This window comes from Eurosta solidaginis, chromosome 1 (assembly GCF_040869045.1).
Source record: "Eurosta solidaginis isolate ZX-2024a chromosome 1, ASM4086904v1, whole genome shotgun sequence".
Lineage (NCBI taxonomy): Eukaryota > Metazoa > Arthropoda > Insecta > Diptera > Tephritidae > Eurosta > Eurosta solidaginis.
Genome location: NC_090319.1, coordinates 354,211,976 through 354,232,551, shown reverse-complemented (window position 1 = coordinate 354,232,551; position 20,576 = coordinate 354,211,976). Strand labels below are relative to the sequence as shown.

Here is a 20,576-nt window from a genome sequence, read left to right as displayed (position 1 = left end):
GAGCATGAATCTCACTCTAGTCAATTGGGAAAGCGCTTTTCTAAGGCCGAAACTGTGACAAAACGAGTTAGTTTCATACTTTTGTGACAAAACCCAAAACTTCGATTGAATGCAGAATTTTCTCGACTCATGTCCAAGCAACTTTAATCGCTGTTATGTAAAAATTCATGTATTATTCGAAAATTTTTGAGGAAATAGAAGAAATTAACAACAAAAAGTAATTTTCTATTTTAATAATATTTTCTACATGTTCTACACACGTATGTATGTATGTCCGGCTACTTCACTAAATTTTACATTTTCATCACTTATTCGAACTGTGTACACTCTATTATGGCTCCTTTTTTGAAAAGTGATTTTGATTCCGCATTTTGTTCACCAATATGCTCGTATTTAATATCAATGCTGTAGGATATTATTTGTGGGTAATAATTTGTATTTTTTAAATTAAAAAAATTTAATCTCTTTATTTCAATATCAAAATGATAACATTAAAAAAGTAATCAAAAATTTTCTTTTTGATGCAATAATTCAAAATAACTTAAATCTATATTTTCTATTTTTAGCAAAGTTGAAAGTAAAGTATAGTATAAGTATAAACCCTACAAATGCAAACAAAATAATTATTAACAATTCTATTTTTATTTTTTCCTTTACTGACAACAAAATTTTTAGTAGGTACTAAACCAAAACAGTTTCTTCAATCTCAAGCATTGTTTTTCGTAGATTATCCCAGAAATGGTTTTTACATAAGCTGTTCTTTAAAATTTCAATTGTTTATACAAAATTTATTGCAAACCAACAACAAAAACAATTTTTGCAAAAAAAAGTTTACTCTGTAAACGAGCCTTTTCAAAAAATAAATAAAATAATAAAAAAATGTAAGTTAAACGGTTTTATTGAAACCAATACTTACATGAAGTAATAATAATACTAAAAGCTAGAAAATAATTAGGTAGGTCCTAGGTACTAATCATCACACTCCTCATCAATCTACGGCATTGATCAGACAATTAAATAAAAGTGTTGGACACGTGAAATTTCTAAGTGTGAGGCGTAGCATAACTTTATTAAGGTTCAGTTGGTCTTATATATGACTATCAATAGAAATTTGACGCGTCCAACGCTTTCATTTAATTGTCTGATCAACGCCCTAGATTGATAAGGAGTGTGATGACTAGTACCTAGGACCTACCTAATTATTTTCTAGCTTTTAGTATTATTTTTACTTCACGTGAGTATTGTTTTCAATAAAACCGTTTAACTTAAAAATGTTTGTTTAATTATTTTATTTTCAAGTTTTTAGACTATTTATTTATTTCTCATTCTATTTAGTTCAATTAGTGACTCATTATTACACGGACTCTTTCCTGACAATTTGTTACAATCTAAGTCCTCAATGCATAATCTCTGCGCCACGTATGCTTGTCTCTCCTCGAACTACGAGATATTTTGATGTCACTTCTACCGGACTGTATGTAATATTTGTTCTAAATATGAGCCAAATCGGACATCACAGGTCACTTTCTATTAATGTATGTACTATGTGTTCCAAATATGGACCAAATCGGACCACAAATACGATTTTTTTGATTATCTCTTTCTATTCTTGTACAAATCGGACCACAAATACGATTTTTTTCAATATCTCGAGCCTTGCGCAACCTAGCGGCGATTACTTAATTAAATAAATTTCAATTACAAAATTCGTGCCGACCAGTCAAGTCAAGCTAAATAAAAGCGTTTAAAAGTCATACAATCTGCATATATTTTTTATTGAATAAATATTATTATCTTCTATCACTTATTTATATATGCAAATTTTGTTTAACCTACTTTAAAGATATTCACTTATGTAAGCCAATACTTAAATAAATACAATATGGAGCTTTTCAAGTGAAGTATTCCCAATCAAAAAACTTGATATCTCCAAAATCCACCAAAGTTGGTGAATTATCAGAATTACGGGTAAATTCATCCAACCTTACTGCCAATTTTTATCCTTCGCAAATGGCTGTGGAATCAATTTCGCGCGAATTGTTGGTTTTGAATTGAGTGTTTCAACAGCTCTGTTAAAAATAAAGAAAATAAATACAATATTTGCAGGGCGACCGCGCTAGAAAATTTTCTTTACAAACTTTTTCTCAAGACTTTGGGTGTTGCTTTTTCCAGGCGTTAAACTCAGGATTTTCAGTGTGGTGGCGTAGCATGCTAACACCAAATCCCTGTAGCCGCTTAGCTCTGCACAGTTAAATTAACAATTATTGATAAGAATACCAAAGAAAACTGTTGGAATAACAGATTTTTGTCAATAGTTGAATAAAAGTGGCTATTCTGTGGTACGATAGTCGAAAGAACAAAGTAGTGAGCACCGTAAACGTTAGTTTCTCTTTAAATTTAGCTGTTGTTTTGACATAATATTGACAACTGATCGCTGTAGAAATAACAAACGACCTCAGTTTTTTTAACATAAAAATCAATCGGATTGGTTGAAAATCTGTAATTTGAACAAATACCGTTAACTTGAGACCAACAGTTTTTCTTCTGTTGAAATAACTAAACAAATGTTTTTACTTGACAAAAAACACGATTGAATTAACAATAATGCGACAAATTTTATTGAATGTCTGTTAATTAAAGAACAAAAAACCTGTAGCGCGATTCACTAACTTTTTTAACAACATTCGACAGTGGTTACTTGGCTTAACAATAATTTTAACAATTCAGAATTCTGCGTTTCACTATTTTTTGTCAACCCAGAAACTCGATAAAATAAACCCAGCTGTTATCTTTGTCGATTTTGATAATTGGCAATTTATCGTGGTCTTTATTGGTTAAGCTGTGGAGAAATTTCTTTAAATGTATGTTGTTATTTGGATGGGTTATTTGTGATTTTTTTTTTAAGAAAATGACATCTGAGTTTGTGGTGTATAGTTTTTTGGGGAATGCTACTGCAAATAATCCAAGGTCGACTTTGCTGCTTCCTTGTTTGTGCACACCATGCAGAAAAAAAATTTAAAAAACTTCATTGTTCTTCAAATAACATAAATAATATAAAAACACTAAACTTTGCTGAATTCTGCCCAAAGGGCCAATTAAACTTCCTTAATCCTAACGCCATAGTCATAACCATATTTTTACTTATCCATATCAAATTGGCATCAGTTATTGGTGCCTTAACCTAAAAATCGTGAAAATTTCATAAAAATGAAGAAAACGCCAAAAATACAAACATATCCCACAAAAAATAAGTCTCTTAGTCAAAACGTATCCAAAACAAATAAAAGTTAATAAATTATCCAACTCAAATATTTTTAGGTTATGGATATGGCGAAAAACCAAAAACCAATTGGTTCGCTATGGTATGGTTATGGCTTTAGCGTTATGGTATGGCACCATTAATCGATTACATTGATTTCCATAAGGTTGGTTCGATCAGCTGCTTTATCTGGTTATGGATAAGTCACGATTAATTGGCCCTTTAAATTTGTGGAGCGAACAAATGAAATTTTTTTTTTCAATTTATTTATTTATTTATTTATAAATTCTAAACACAACAACCATAAGTTTTATTTACAGTGTTTGGTGATAAAGTAACATAATATTAAATGTGTTTATGTAAAAATTGTAGAGAGAAAGATATAAGATTTGAAAGGAGAAGAGAAAAAAAATAAGAGTGAAGGATTTTCAAAAGTATTTCAACATGTTAAGCAAGATTACTCAATAGTTTCCTTTTGAAGTGGATTATGTTAGAAATGCTTCTAATCTCCAAAGGCAAAACATTCCAGAGACGTACTGTTATAACAAAAAATTGACGCTCAGATTTTCGTGAGCCATATCTTGTATGCAGTAGTTGAGATGATCGCACGGACCATTCTAGCTGAAGTCTTTCGTATAGATAGGCAGGCTCCTTAAACAACACCATTCTATGAAGGAGTGAAATGCATCTAAATTTAAGCAGATTGTCGAATGTTATATTGTATATCTTATGAGCATATTCGGAAATATGTTCATAAGGACGTATACCATGAATATAGCGGGCTATGTTATTGTAAATTACATTAAGTTTTTCACTACACTCACTGTCACAATATGCAAAAACTTGGCAGCCATACAGCAATGATGGTAACAAGTAAGACTTTGCCAGAAGCAATCTAATTTTAACTGGTGTGAAGTGTTATGTGGTCCATAGTGTTCGTAACACGCCATATACTTTGCCTATTGTTAGAAGGATATGATTATTCCAAATTAATGTTCTGTTAAAAATGACACCAAGATTTTTTGCCATGTAGACAAAGTTTATCGGAGCATTGTTCAGTGCTATTTTGGGGCACTGATCTATGTTAATGGTTTTTTTTATAAATAGCGATGCATTTAGACTTACTTGGGTTTAAGACTAGCCCGTTATCACTAGCCCATTTCTCTTTGACCTTTTCGCAAATTTCGACATTTCACTACCAGAGATACCATTTTTCTCAAATTGAATAAATACTTAACAAGAGTTGTAAAAACCAACTTAATGGATCACTCAATCGACAATGCAACCAATAATTGACTGCGCTAAAAATCTCAATTTTAAAAATCGGCAAAGCTTAGTGAATCGCCCTAATGATTTGATGATTTTACTAACTACAGTTCTTGCGGTGAACTGTTGACGTGAAAAGCTTCATATATGCAATATTGTGCGCTCAATTCGCACAAAATTCAAAGCAAGTGTAACACCTTCCTTCATCCTTATTATCGAATCACCACAACAACACATACTCAATATATAGCACATTTAAATTCCGGATCCATTGGTGCATCCTGACTACACTTAAAGACCCATGAGAATTCCTGAAAATTCGATAGTGCGCCTATAACACGATACATACTCGGTGCATGTGAATCGGATGCAGCCACAGCTGAACGGAAAAACGACTGCACATCATCGCACCACAATTGAGCAAAACCGATAAAAAATAACTGTTGATTATCGAATTGCAATTGTGCGAATGTCTCACGACTTAAAATATCTGTTGCATTTGCGGCACGCTGCTGCTCACTCAACCAACGCTGATATGCTGCATAAGCCATTTTCACACCAGCATTATCAGCAATATTCTCCGATTGTGAAACATCATCAGGCAGCTGTTGACCGGCATAACGATAATTATGATATTGAGCTTGAAAACATTTACGACGTTCCTCAAATTGATATGTTGATTTGGCATCCCACCAACTATGCAAATTACCAGCTTTATCATAATTACGACCATCATCATCAAAGCCATGTATCATTTCGTGTGCAATCAGATAACCCAGTGTTGCATACTTTAAGGCTTGCGGATAATGTGGACCCCAAAAATGGCGAGGTTGTAGCATAGCTACGGGAATTTTTATATTATTCTCGAGCACATTATAAGCCGGCGTGAATGAGAGCACTTCAGGTGCTTCCAATGGCATTACCGCACCGTTGAGACGTTGCAATTTCTTACGACTTTCCATTTGTAAAATTTGTTGCACATTTTCAACATAATTATTGCGTGTTATATGTACATCGGCATATTCGGCATTAAAATTCTCCGTTTCGTAATTATTAATGTATAAAGTCATTGCATTTAATTTTTCTAGCGCATATGCGCGTGTAGAATTTGCTATCCAATCGAGCTTATTGCCTTGCAATTCTTCACGAAATGCCGCGCGCACTTCTTCCCACATATGCAGCACCTCTTGCTCCGCTGTATCATCTTTATAACGTTGATATACCATATAGTCTACATATTTACCAAAATAGTACTTAGTACGTTCAATACACCATTTTGCCACATTATTACCCTTCTGCACATCGACGATGTAAGCTTGCAGCATATGCCATACGATATAGTTGACGATGACATGCGTTGGTGTTTGCGCTATAATTTGTATGCTATTTACCAAATATTTTTCATCATAAATATAAACAGTTTCGGGTAATTCATCTACACCCAATGCTATTTGCAAAAAATTCTGAAAATTCAAACTTTCATTGTAAACTTCATTCAATTTGGCGACAGGCTGCAGCTTAAGTGAATCCTGTAATGTGAGACCTAAACGTGAGTCAGTACCGCCATGCACGAGCGCACGTTCAAAATTTGTTAATTCTTTTGCGACTTCTTTTGCCTTGCCCTCCTCTATGCCAAAAAATCGCTTCATATGCTCGATGGTGGTCAACTCTTGTAAAACACTAAACAATTTCGTATTACTTGTAATAGAGAATTCTGGCGGTCCAATATAAACTTTATTACCCGTATTATTCAATATATCTGGCATTATGTCCACGGCCAATATTATTTGTTTACCATATTTATGTTGTATTTTCGCTACTGCTTCCCACCACTTGAACTCTTCTTCGTCTGCTGTCCAATCTTCACCATCCAACATTGGCACTTTTACGCCAAGCTCCTTGCAGGCATGCTGTAATGCCACCCTGTATTGTATATCATCCTTTTTCACCATTTCGCACGCATGATAGAAATTTTTCACATTCGCCTCCAATATGTTGTCATCGCGCGGTTCATTTAATATTTGCTGTAGTCGATGATCAAAAGCATTTGCTATTTGTTGAAATCGATCGGTCATTATGTTATTGAGTAATTGTGCTGGATTATTTCGATGCCAATTACCGCATGAATATTGATAAAAGTCTACACATGGTTCCACTTTGGTATTTAGCATAACATGGATTTCAGCAGCTTTAGCTTGTCGCGTTATTTGTTTAGCCCATTCGGTATTTAAATCATCTTTCAGCTGAGTTGTTGGTGTTGTTCTATTCTCAAGCGTAGCTCCATTGAGTGTTATTGATTTTGTGGTTAGTATAGTAACTAAAATCAATAAATACTTAGTTTTTCTAAATATTTGATACATCTCTTCTTTCCGATCAACAGCTTAAGCACTTTAAATCGAGACTAAAATGAGCATTTCATTTAGTTTGGAGCCAAGCGCGAGAACGTGTGTCTTATCTGCATGTTCGACAGCTGTGTTACAGTTAGTAGAGTGCCTGACTCACGCATATGAGGTTTCTTGTTCGATTACTATTACAGGCGATATCTGTATACCACTTTTTCATTCGATTTCATCTGTCTAAAAGGGGGGAATCTTCCTCTTAGTTGGGTTTGCTTTGTCTTTTATGCGTATTTCTTGCAATTAACTTTTTAGTGGTGTAGTAAAAATATTATGTAATGTACATACAAGCAACGTATTATGACGAATGTTAGCATCACTAAGCGATACTAACATCACTAAGCCGATACTAAGCAACCACTCGTATGTACGTAAACAAAGAAATCATCATTTACACACATATATACAAGGCAGCGGAGAGATACTCACAAACGCATGTCATCATCAGCCGAAGTAGTATTCACATATACACACGCATATGGCTACAAACATCATCATACAAATATACAGGTATGTTGCTGGTAACCAAGCATGAAGTTCTCGAAATTAGTAGACCTTAGGAGAAATGGGTGAACGCGGAAACCGAGAGTATAAAAGCAGCGCAAGCTGAGACATAACTAAGCAGTTTTGATTTAAGCACGCTATTTATTGCGGAGTACTTTCAAAGTAGTCTAATAAAAACCATTTTGCATTATTGAATATTAGAGTTATTTATTCAACAGTTTAGCGATTCGAATGTTAGCAGAAGGTTTGGAATAAGCGGAATTTCAATAAATTCGTTACAGTATTGCGATTCAATTTTTAGTGAAATTTCGCGAAAAACCCAAGTCAACAGTGGATGCAAAAGGGTGCGGAGCGGCTAACGAAAGCGAGGATGTCAGAGTCACATCTAAAGGTAATTTTGACTTTTTTTTTTTGATATCTACGGCATCGTTCATCGTGAATGCATTCCAGCTGGCCAGACAATGGCCATGTTGGCGTTTTGCAGAGGCTGTGGGCACGTGTTTTTCGTGTGCGCCCCGAACTCGCCGATGCTGGATGTTTCTTGCATCATGAAAATGCACCGGCTAATTCCCCGTTCGTTTTGCAGGAGTTATTGCAATGAAAAGCACCCACTTTATAGCACCGCTCCTTGCGATTTTTTTCTATTTCCCAAGATGAAGTCACAGTTCAAGGGAACTTATCATGTTGGCCTTCACAAGGTCCAAGACGCTGTAACCTTGGTGTGAAACGGGCTAACTTCGGAGGACTACCAAGGGTGCTTCCAATCAAAGGAGAAACGTGGAATCATGGAGCAGAATTAGATGGAGACTATTGTGAAGGTAGAGAGTCAAATTTTTCTATAACTTAATTTTATTGTTTTTTTCATTGACGAGTTTCAGGAGCTTAATTGCCACACCTCGTACATATAGTGGATTACTTTTTCTTACTCAACTTATCGCTGCATATAAAGACACATCCCGACCATCTCGGGAGCGTGTTGATATGGCCACGGCAGAAGTACGAATTCCCCCATTCCCGACTCTGACAATTGGGTTGGAGTAGCTTTAAATCGCGCTGGATATCCCGTCAATATTTTTTAGCTTGGTCATGGTCATGTCTTTGTTAATGTCTTTTGAAAGAAAAATTTAAAATATTAATTATCCAGTTTGATTGAAGGTTGACACATTTCCAAAGCGGGGTCGCCCGACGATAGTAGTTTACAGTTGTTCCGAGTATATTTCTGCCATGGAAATCTTCTCAGCGAAAATTCATATGCCTTGCAAATGCTACTCAGAGTCGGCATACGAAATGTAAGCCTCGTCCCGCCAATTTGTAAGGAAAATTAAAAAGTAGCACGATTCATATTGTAAAGAGGCTAGGGGAAAGTCTCTTCCGCATAGCTATGTATATCGCAGCTTATATATATTTTTTGGTTTAACCTTTTTTCGAAAGGTTTGTGCTGTGGTTTGTATTAAATTTTGTACTTAGGCAGCCCTGCAAACAGGCTCATACTTTTCTTGCCGGGAAGTAGGCCTGGATCCCACCTGTTCTAAAAAATCCCATTTATCATCCGATTTTCTCGAAATTTGGGACGTCAGTAGGTTGGTGTTTAGGATATTCTTTTTACGGAAAGTTGACCAGAGAGACTGTCTCGACTGATTGGGTGGTAGCTGGAAGGGCAGAAGGAGAGGGAGGGGTATTGATTGAGTGAGAGAAAAATACAGAGATAGCGAGAGAGCGAAGGCGTTAGAGAAAGACAGAGGGAGATTGATAGGGAAAGAATGAGGGAGAGAGTTATAGGGACATAGTAAGGAAGCGTAGATAGAGGAAGTGGAAGAAGGTAGAGTAGAACATTATTAACCACGAGCTTTAACTAAAAATATTATTTCTGAAATTAGTTGTTTTGCGGTAGCAGCGCGCCTTGTAATAACTAAATAGTCAAAAACAAACAAAAGACATGGATTTTGTAACGTGAGTTTCATCGATGGTGGCACGTTAGAAAACGGGGTGACTTAATAAACGCGCGCTTAGCTAGAGCACTTTGGTGTCCCAAATTGTTCCTTAAGGTATCATAACCTTGGCCTAAAACTTGACAGTATTAAATTTACACCAAAAGATTGTTATTTTATTTAATCTGTATTCGGATATGTGTTTGCGTGTATGGGAGGTCAGCTAGTTATCGCTAAAGGCTTTTGTTGATGAATGGAATTTACCATCTCAGCAACGAGGACTATGTACTAATCTTATTTTGATTACGTTTGTCAATAAAGTGAGAGTAAATCGTTCTATTTTGGTTTACTCTATTATTATTATTAATAGGTCTGGAAGCACTGCGACCTTTGTGCAGATCTGTTGTGCAAGACCGTTCAGCCTAATTTTGTATGTGGAGGATTTTGATGTATCTAGGTACCTCTTCAGCCTTTTTTCTCCATATCACATAGGGATTGAGAGTCCCACCACCTAGATGGGATAGCTAGAGCGACGCATTCGCAGAGTATGTGAACCGGCGTTTCATCATCCAGCTCACAAAACGACAAATTTGGGTATCAGATAAATTTAATTTACTTTGGTGATATCGTAGACCGCAGTGTCCCGTATAGTACCCAGTAAGAGTTCTTAGGTCATCCCTGCTTAGATTAATGAGTTCCTGGGCAATCAATCCAGTGAAGCCTGAATTGTTTAGTTTCCCAGTTACTTGTAGTTTCCCTTGTGTGTGCTTCTGTAAGTCCACAAAAGGGCTCTGGACCATAGTATGCTGATGTAGCACCCTGCTTTGCCAGGTAATCTGCATGTTCATTACCTTCATGTCTTGATGTTCGGGAACCCATCCTAACAAAACCTTGTTTTTGGCTCCAAGGGCATTAAGGATTTCAGTGCATTCATGCACTAGCTTAGATGTAACTGTGTATGATAGCAAGGCACGCAGGGCCGCCTGGTTGTCCGACATAATGGAGATGCTCTTCGATGTTGAGCCTCTCCTCGGACATTCTCTACCACAGACTTCTATTGCATGAATTTCTGCCTGAAATATGGTGGGGTAGCATCCCATTGGTATCGATTTTTTGAAGTTCGGCCCATAGATGCCAGCTCCCGTTCTTCCGTCATCGAATTTCGATCCATCCGTGAACCAGACCTCTAAGTCAGGGTCGTTATAAGGATGCCCAGTTTCCGAGTGGATCTTGTCCACAATGGACACAATGGAAAGTTCCGTGAGATTCTGAGCTTAGGGGACATTACGTCACGCAGTTGTAATGAGGAATTTCCTATGAATTTTCTTATTACTTTCATATGCCCTATCATATTTTCTTGCTTCAACTCAGAAATATTTGGAAGTCTTAGTGCACCTAGTGTTGCCTCTTTCTCTGTCAGAATAGGGAAGGGAGGTATTCCCACTAAAGCACTAAGTGCGTCAGCAGGGGCGGCGCTCAATGCACCCGTTATACCCACGCAAACTAGTCGATGCAGTTTGCTTAGTTTAGCTGTTGCCGTTCTTTGCGTGGCCTTCTGCCACCAAACTAGGGAAGCATAGGTGACTATTGGCCTTACAATAGTTTTAAATGGCCAATATACCATTTTTGGACATATCTCCCATGTTTTGCCGTAGAGACGAGTACAGGCGAAGAAAGCTCTTGCTGCCTTGTTCAGGACAGCATCCAAATGAGCATTCCACGTGAGGGTTCTATCCAGTGTTACCCCTAGATATTAAGCTCCATTGAGAATTGTATTTTTGTACCACCCAGATATGGTTCTGTGATGGATACTTTCCTTCTCCGGGTGAAAGGCACTATTGTTAGGATTGATATACAATCCTTTGGTATCGCACCACGTCTCTATGATGCAAAGGGCTTGTTGCATGCGATCTGATATTGTATCTTCGTGCATCCCTGCGATGCAAATAACTAGGTCATCTGCATATCTTTGTGTGTCAAATCCCTTGGGTTTCATTAACTAAAGGAGGTCATCTATGACCAGGATCCACAGGAGAGGGGAGAGCACACCTCCTTGTGGGCATCCTCTTGTGGCAGGAATGGATTCAGTTGTCCCTCCCTGTTCCAAATGGATTTTTCTACTCTTTAACATGGACAGCAGCCATCGAATTATTATAGGGCTTATGTCCTTGTCAATCATAGCTTCTTCGATATTTTGATATAATGTGTTATCGAAAGCCCCTGATATATCAATAAAAGCGCAGAGGGCTATATTTTTAGACTCCAAAGCCTTCTAGCGATCTCCGTGGATTTCCCTGACTGGTAGGCGAACTGATTCCTACACAGAGGGAGTTTATTTAGATTGACCTCCCTGATATACTGATCTAAGATTTTCTCCATACCTTTTAGGAGAAACGAGCTCAGGCTTATTGGTCGATACGACGAAGACAGTTGCTCGGGTTTCCCTGGCTTTGGTAAAAATACTACCTTAACCTCTGCCCACCTGCTTGGGATATGGCCGAGCATTAGTGATGCATTATATAAAGTGGAAAGTACTGAGGCTATATGATTTAACCCTTGCTGTAACAGACAAATTTAGACTCCACCCGGTCCTGGTGACTTGAATGGGCAGAAATTAGACAGAGCCCATTGCACTCGTTTCACAGTTGTGAGCTTTGTTGCTAGGATTTTTTCATTACCGCTGATGGTTGGCAAATCTTCCAGTATAGGTGGTGACTGATAGCCTGCTATGCAGTCAGAAAAGTGTGTTTCGAGTAATAGTTTGCTCGTCCCGTTCGGCCGCGTGGTGCAGTTCCAATCTGTTTATTTCAAAGTGCCAATTACATTTCTGTGACCTCTAAAAAGGGCTTTTTGTAGCCGAACCTTTTCACAGCGTTTCCTCCAGGTAGCCCTTTTAGATTTGGTTGACTGTAAGAACAACATTAATATTACATGCTTAATGATAGTACGTACCTACAATCGAATGGCTCAATCTCACGGTTTCAAACACAAAACGGGTTCAATTACGTAGAACAACGGACCAACAAAGGCGCCATATACCCTGCCAAACCCTTCAGTGCATCATCACTGGTACCAAATAGCTGGGTTTACCATCACAAAGTCTTACCTTGCTAAGATACAAACCTGTTCCATTTTATGAATAATGGCATCCGGAGGCACGGCAACTCCACCGTGAGTTTCAATACCATTCAAAGCTAATCATAAATAATTCTCTGCATCATGTTCTTACCCTTGGGACGAAATCAGATACAAGGTACGAGTATTAAGGGATGTGAACAATCTTTTCTGGACAACAGAAATTGTATATTACCTCATCACACTTAAGGGACGCCACGTCGAATCAAAATGCCCGTTCGTGCCTACGACATAGTGTCTCAGCTAATAATGGTATTTACAAACATTTCAAAAAGAAGAAAGGGCACATACCCAACTATTTCAACAATTATTTTGCTATCCACAAACGATAGTCATCTACTTTGTATTCATTTACCGGGGAGGATGTGATCAACCTTTTCTTTGACCTTCCGCAGAAGAATCAATTGAACTATATATAAATAAATTGGAATAGGCAAAGAGGCAATTTAGCTCTTGATGACATTGTTAACTTTTTTAACGAAGAAACCAAATATTTTCGAAGATACGGCTTTAGTTTCAACTCCGAAAGTTGAAGAGCCCGAATAGCTCCGAAAAGAATGTTTCGTAATCAACTTCAGCGGGGGGGGGGGGGGGGGGGGGGGGGGGGGGGTACCGCATAGCTTAATGGAGAATGCTCTGTTGTCAGCTTCCCCAAAAGTGAGCTGCCTCGCATGTAAGGAAAAACCCAACATGCGAGATGAAACCACAGCGTACCGTGAATGTGTTACGAGGGGCCCGGCCCCAAGAAGGTTAGACCTGTGCACAAGCATTACGCGATACAACATATGAGGTCACATACTGACAATTCCTGCTTCCCATGGTACAGTTTTTTTCGACCATGATAGGGTCGATGTAAATTTCAGATTGATCTTCGCCTTTATTGCTAGTGTCACCTCTGAGATATGTACACCTGCCACCTTTCGAGTGAAAGATCTTTTTTGTGATTACTTGATATTTTTTGAAATCTGTACCCAATATCTCGTTCCTAAGAATTTTGATTTACATGAACTATCCAGTAGATACCAAATCTGTCCAGGAATACACTACCTTCTCTAGGTGGGCTATTGAATTTTGACAAACGGGTCGAGCGCCTACGCGGAGAAGACGAATATGGTCTTGTTTACTAGTTGGTATAAAGTCCCGAATCGGACTATGTCTAAGCTAGGAGGGGTGGAAACCTTTTAACAAAATATCTACGAATTATTCCAGACTTGATTCTTGAATGCTGGAATGTAGACCCGGTGGCGAAGAACATAGCATTAACAACTGCGACGATGCTCAGTGCCTCAGGGCCATAGTTATATAACGGAATTAAATATTATACAAATAGACAACCTAGTTCCCTACCTGTGCTTTTAGAGCCACAAACGATAACCTTACAACTTTCAAAATGTTTCTAAAAATTAAAATAGGTTACTGATGTAACCAGTCCATTTATCGCTAGTTCACATATGTCATTAATTCGAACACTGCCCTCTGGTGCCATATGCCTTTTAATTAAGCCTTGTGAGTGATAGCAGATGTAGGAAGTGAGGAAGGATTAGAGGAAGACGTAATCGAGCACGTTTTTTGCTCGTGCCATGCGCTCGCAGGGCTAAGACACCAGTTATTAGGAATGATACAGCTATCAAATCTAGAATCATCAAATAGATCCTAGAAAGCTGTAAGTATAATTTTAAAACCGAAAACTTATTAGTATAAAGTATACTGAAGATTTTCGGATGCACCGAAGCTTTCACCACATTCGCATTCAGTGTGCTCATCGCTGATGTAGGCACTTATTATTCTTTTAAACTTTTATTCGAATGCGCTGATATTCGATTTTCAGAATTCGATTAGTTAAAACTGAATAATCGTACATCGTCGATTATTCGAGTAATTGCTCGTCGCTTATTGTTCGAATAACCGCTGCTGACCGATTATTCGGATTTTGAAATATATGTACATATGGAGGTATACTTTAAGCGTGCTACGTTTATGATCAAGCGTAATCGCATCGCGCGATGCGACGAGAAACGCTCCATCGCTTGTTACATTTTCGCTAGCGTTATCGCTGTCGATTGAGTGATTATAGTAGAGCGATATCGCAAGCGATGGAATGCTCAACAATAAAACTCAAAATCTTTTTATTCACGTTGTGGCAGTGTAGAGAAAGCAACATGCGTACATTAACTCGTAAAATTTTATTATTAAACTGCCAGACCCGGCAGACGTTGTTCTGCCCTAAATTTGGTCTATCTGCATACATTTTAATAAGATTTTTCCGTCTAACTCTGCCCTCGCCCCTCTACAGTCTTTCCTAATCTTTTATTCACTCCTCCCTTCGTATTTTTGTCATTCTTCTTCATATCTTATTGCCAGTCCCAGAGGGTGGTATGTATTTTGTTCCAGTCCCATTCCGAGTCTCAGTCCAGTCCCACCCCGAGTCTCAGTCTCAGTCCCAGTCCTAGTCCTAATCCCAGTCCCAGTCCGTCTCTGGTCTACTTCCCGGAAAAAAGCATCGCAAATACTAATATAGGCAAATTTATATACGAAATTTCAGGCAAATCGAATAGGACGTATATAAATAGGTATGTGGGTATTATTAATTCATGTCTTTATTTCGACTTCGCATGCATATTTATCAGTTATGCCAGGTTGATGCGACTAAATCGAATATCACAATAAAAATTACTTTAAAGCTCTCAGCAACAGCTTTCATTTAATATCCATATTACACACACATTCTAACGGTATCCGGGTCCACGTTTTGGTCCATATCTAGAGACCCTAGTCACCCAGCGGTGTAAAACTTACTCTGTACTAAAGCACACATCAATAGCTTCAATTTGATATCCATAATGTAAAAACACAGTGTAGGTGTACCCGTGTCCATGTTTTCGCCTATATCTCGAGACACTAGTCACCAAGCGGTGTAAAACTTACTCTTTACTAAAGCACACATCAACAGCTTCAATTTGATATCCATAATGTAAAAACATATCCTAGTGTTACCCTGATCCACGTTTTGGCCTATATCTCGAGACCCTAGTCACCAATAGGTATGAAAACTACCCTGTACTAAAGCACTCATCAACAGCTTCAATTTGATACCCATAATGTAAAAACACTATCTAGGCGTTCACGGGCCTACGTTTTGGCCTAAATCTCGAGACCCTAGTCACCCACGGGTATGAAAATTACCCTCTGCTAAAGCACTCATCAACAGCTTTCATTTGATATCGATATCCTAGAAACACATTCTAGGGGTACCCGGGTCCACGTTTTGACCTATATCTCGAGATCATAGTGATCCAGGGGTATGAAAATTACCCTCTACTAAAGCACCCATCAACAGCTTTCATTTGATATCCATATCCTATAAACACATTCTAGGGGTACCCGGGTCCACGTGTTGGCCTATATATCGAGACCCTAGTCATCCAGGGGTATGGAAATTACCCTCTACTAAAGCACACATCAACAGCTTTCATTTGATATCCATATCCTAGAAATACATTCTAGGGGTACCCGAGGCCACGTTTTGGCCTATATCTCGAGACCGTAGTCATCCAGGGGTATGAAAATTACTCTATACTAAAGCACCCATCAACAGCTTTCATTTGATATCCATATCCTATAAACAGATTCTAGGCGTACCCGGGTCTACGTTTTGGCCTATATCTCGAAACCCTAGTCACCCAGGGGTATGTAAATTACCCTCTACTAAAGCACACATCAACAGCTTTTATTTGATATCCATATCCTAGAAACACATTCTAGGGGTACCCGGGTCCACGTTTTGGCCTATATATCGAGACCCTAGTCATCCAGGGGTATGGAAATTACCCTCTACTAAAGCACACATCAACAGCTTTCATTTGATATCCATATCCTAGAAATACATTCTAGGGGTACCCGAGGCCACGTTTTGGCCTATATCTCGAGACCGTAGTCATCCAGGGGTATGAAAATTACTCTCTACTAAAGCACCCATCAACAGCTTTCATTTGATATCCATATCCTATAAACAGATTCTAGGGGTACCCGGGTCCACGTTTTGGCCTATATTTCGAGACCCTGTGCGTCGATCCTGAATTTTCTTGGCTATAAACCTCACGGAGCCCGAGACCTTTCCAACGAATGCAAAACGTTCTGCGGTTCTGCAGTTATAGCGTCAGGAAGGAAAACCCGACTTATTTTTATATTATAGTGCAACGATTTTAGTGCAAATCCTCTTATTTGCAACCTTCTGCTAAGTTCGAATCACTAAACTGTTGAATAAATAACTCCAATATTTAATAATGCAAAATGGCCTTTATTAAAGTACTTCACAGTAATTAACTCTACTATTGCTCGACAGATAGCGTGCTTAATCAAAACTAACTGTAGCGCCTCTATCTGTCGCTGCCTTTTATACTCTTTGATTTCCTCGTTCGCATCTTCTAGGCGCTTCCATTTCCAGAATCTACTAGTTGCCCATCAGCTATCAAATTTCTCAGCTGTAACTACAATTGCACGATTTTATAGCTTCTCTCATTGCATACATTCGGGAGTATCTCAGATATATGCATGTGGTTGTGCGTTGCTTCTTAGCTGCGTGTACGTACATATGTGTAGACATAATGATTGATTCGTTTATGTAGATACATAATGATTGATTTATGGATGTGCATACAAGGCGCTGCTTAGCATCGGCTTAGAGATGGCAGCACCCCTTAGTGTTGCTAACATTTGTAACAATAGATTAGAAAATAGCTCTTTGTTACGAAAAAAATATTTAAAAAGTATACATAAGAAAAAAATTTTCAAGTGCATCCAATCGTCAAGGAAAGAAAATATTGTGGTGAATTTTATCATTTACATATACGCCTCCTCCAATTTCCTGAAAAATTTAAAGAGTTTTATCGCATGAGCAAGGACAAATTTGAGTACATCTTGAAAGAAATATCGTCAATGATTAAAAAAAAAACAGAAACCAGAAAATACCAATCGATGCTGCGGAAAGACTGTCACTGACGATTGTGGTAATCTGCATGACGAAAATTTCACAAACACTGCTTGTCACGTATGTAACTTTTCAATAAACACATCCATATTGTTTCGCTATTTTCACTCAACTGAATCAAAATATTTTGATTGCAAATTTTCGCCAATTTTGTCGCTTGTAATCGCTCATTTCGTTTTGTCATAAACATCTCCATATGCACTAATATAATTTATTCTCGTCGTATCGCGCGATGCGATTACCCTCGATCATAAACGTAGCCTAAAAACCCAAAATTTTAATTTTAAACCAATGTTTGTATTCGCCACATCAGATCAGCAGTACCAATGAAATGTATGCTCTGCTTCTGCTCCAGCTCTGAATATGGATAAATTATACAGTAGAGCCATTGCATAAAAAGTAGTGATAGTAACGCTTTGCCGGGGTCATATCGAGATGGTTGTAGGGACTGTCGTCATCATTTGGGGACTATTTAGTGGTAATTCCGGGGCCATTTGGAGGTTAAATTTAGGATAATTTTTGGATGATTTGAAGACAATTTAGTAGTTCTTTCGGGGTGATTTCGAGGTCAATTTGCAGTCATTACTATTTGATATTGGGGACTAATTCAGGATTCCCCCGAGTTCATTTAGTGATCACTCCGGTGTAACTTTTGGTTTTGGAGACTATTTCGTTGCTCGCCCGGTATCATTTTAGGTTTAATTTGTGTTCATTTCGTGATGATCTTGGTGGCACTTCCTTTCAGAGTCATTTCATTTAATTGCAAATCATTTGATAGTAATTGGGGATCATTTCGGGTTCTATTTTTGTTGCTTTCGGGATATTTTGGATCCTTTCGGGGTCGTCCCGGGGTAGTGCTACGATGACTGTGGGACTATAATCAAGAAACGACCCCGTGAGGATTGCAAAATAGTCCCCAATTTCATCACCAAATCACAGCGAAGTCTTCATTAGTAGGTTCTTATATCGAGAATCTAAAAGTATAGCATTTTTTTTTATTTATTTATTTATTTATTTACCAACGTAGTACAGAGTAAGGCCAGATATAGTCTTTTAGAAGTACTTCAACTAGGTTATTAAACATAAAACAGTGTAAATATGTATATTCTAACTTAAATCTAAATGACAAATTTAGAATACATCTAACCTTAACGAAAGAAAAGATAGTCAAGATCAAAGTGGGAAAAGGGGAAAGAAAAGAGAAGCAGGTATCTTAAACACCCTTACAATGTTTTTGCATTGTTTTCATACAGCTTTGAAGTACTTGAGTATTACATCCTTGTAGTTGAATCTATTTAGTCCAGCCTTCACATTATCTGGGATTGAATTCCACAATTTAACCGCGCTAATGAAAAATAGTCTAGATGAAGTTAAGTAATTGTGCGATGGTACGACCAGACTCTGATGTCTCAGTGATCTCACTGGTCTCAACCTTTCGAATAAGTAATTTGGTGTCTTCCACAATAATAATTTGTATATAAAGATACAATTCCTGGCGGCTAGATAATTTTCAAGGCTGCACCCAAGAATTTTCGTTCGCCAGGCAGATATGTGATCATATCTACCAATCCCGTAAACGTATCTCGTAGCATTGTTAAACGCTACAGCATCTTTGTTGTATGACACTGAGTCCATCTTACCATATACTGTATCGGCGTACGTTATAAGTGGCATAATTAACTGCAGCACAAGTTTTCGCCTGGTTTCAACGGGTGTGAATGGGGCCGAGACTCTTAACTTCCGTAATATGGCATAAATATTGGTAACTACCCTGTTGACATGGTCACTACAAGTAAGTTTACAGTTCACAATAAAACCTAGAATTTTTACTCTGTCAACAAATTTAAGTGGACTAGTTCCAATATACAAAGCAGGAAGGTCAATATTATATACAACACTATGACATATAGCCAAGACATAAGACTTGGATGCATTCAAACACAACGAATTTTCACTAGCCCAAAGAGATATTGCAGACAGATCATTATTAATTTTGAAACATAAATCTTCAACAAGACCGATACGACTTGACAAATGTAACTGCATATCATCGGCATATGCATGAATATTGACATACTGGCACACATCAAAAATATCATTCACAAATAGACTAAACAGAAGTGGACCAAGGACCGACCCTTGCGGTACGCCAGCATACACAGGTTTAGACTGCGACAAAGAATTTCCTGATTTAACTTTCTACGTTCTATCCTTAAGATAACTGGCAATAAGCTTGACTGAGCTATCCTCAAATCCGAAGTAATACTTCAGCTTCGTACATAGCAGCTCATGATTCACAGAATCAAATGCTTTGGAGAAATCTAGTAAACAAAGAAGTGTTAGGTCGCCAGTATCAAAACTAGTTCTTATATCATCCAATACTTTAACCATTGCTGTAGAGCAGCTGTGCTTTGGTCTGAAGCCAGATTGAAACGGACTGGGTAATTTATTTTGCTGGATAAAGTAAGAAATTTGTGCTGCCATTAAATTTTCACATACCTTCGAAAATGTAGGCAGTATGCTGATAGGCCTATAATCACCTGCACACGTAGCATTAGTTTTTTTTGCAATAGGAAGAATAATTGCTTTCTTCCACATCGTGGGAAAACATGAAGCGGTGAAGCAGAAATTTATGATGTGAGTAAGCGGACCTAGTATAAACTCCATTACGATCTTAATAAATCTTAGAGAGATTCCATCCTCCCCCAAAGCATTCGATTTTATACTTAATAAAGCCTTCAAAACATCAACCTCGCCAATTGTATCAAATTGAAATTTGTTATCAGGGCCGACATAGGAGGAGTAATCTTTTAGCAGGGCTGGAGCATTGACGTATTTGTTAGTGCTAACAAAAAAGTCATTTAGTTCATCCACATCTATTTCACACTTAGTAGTATCCTTGCCATTTATTTTAAACCTTTTTAAGTTTCTCCACAACTCCTTGGATGGAAGTGAGGGATCTAGCTTTGATTTACTGTACCTACACTTTGCCTGCCTGATAATAGCTGTTGTTTCGTTTCGCACTTCTTTGTATCGACACCAGGAAATATCTGTCCTATTTTTACGCCACTTACCATAATATTTTTGACGTTTCTTAATAG

General features: G+C 37.8%; 1 protein-coding gene across 1 annotated transcript in view; it reads right to left on the bottom strand.

Moving 5' to 3' along the window:
* Positions 1–1,754: 1,754 nt before the first annotated feature.
* LOC137241080 (uncharacterized) overlaps positions 1,755–20,576 on the bottom strand; it is a 39,106-nt gene continuing 20,284 nt past the window's right edge. The window contains exons 2-3 of the mRNA XM_067768278.1: positions 19,116–19,261; positions 1,755–6,905 (exon numbers count right to left, since the gene is read on the bottom strand). Of these exons, the coding sequence (XP_067624379.1) occupies positions 4,765–6,905; positions 19,116–19,261 (2,287 nt within the window). The 3' untranslated portion in view covers positions 1,755–4,764. The remainder of the gene's footprint in view (positions 6,906–19,115; positions 19,262–20,576) is intronic.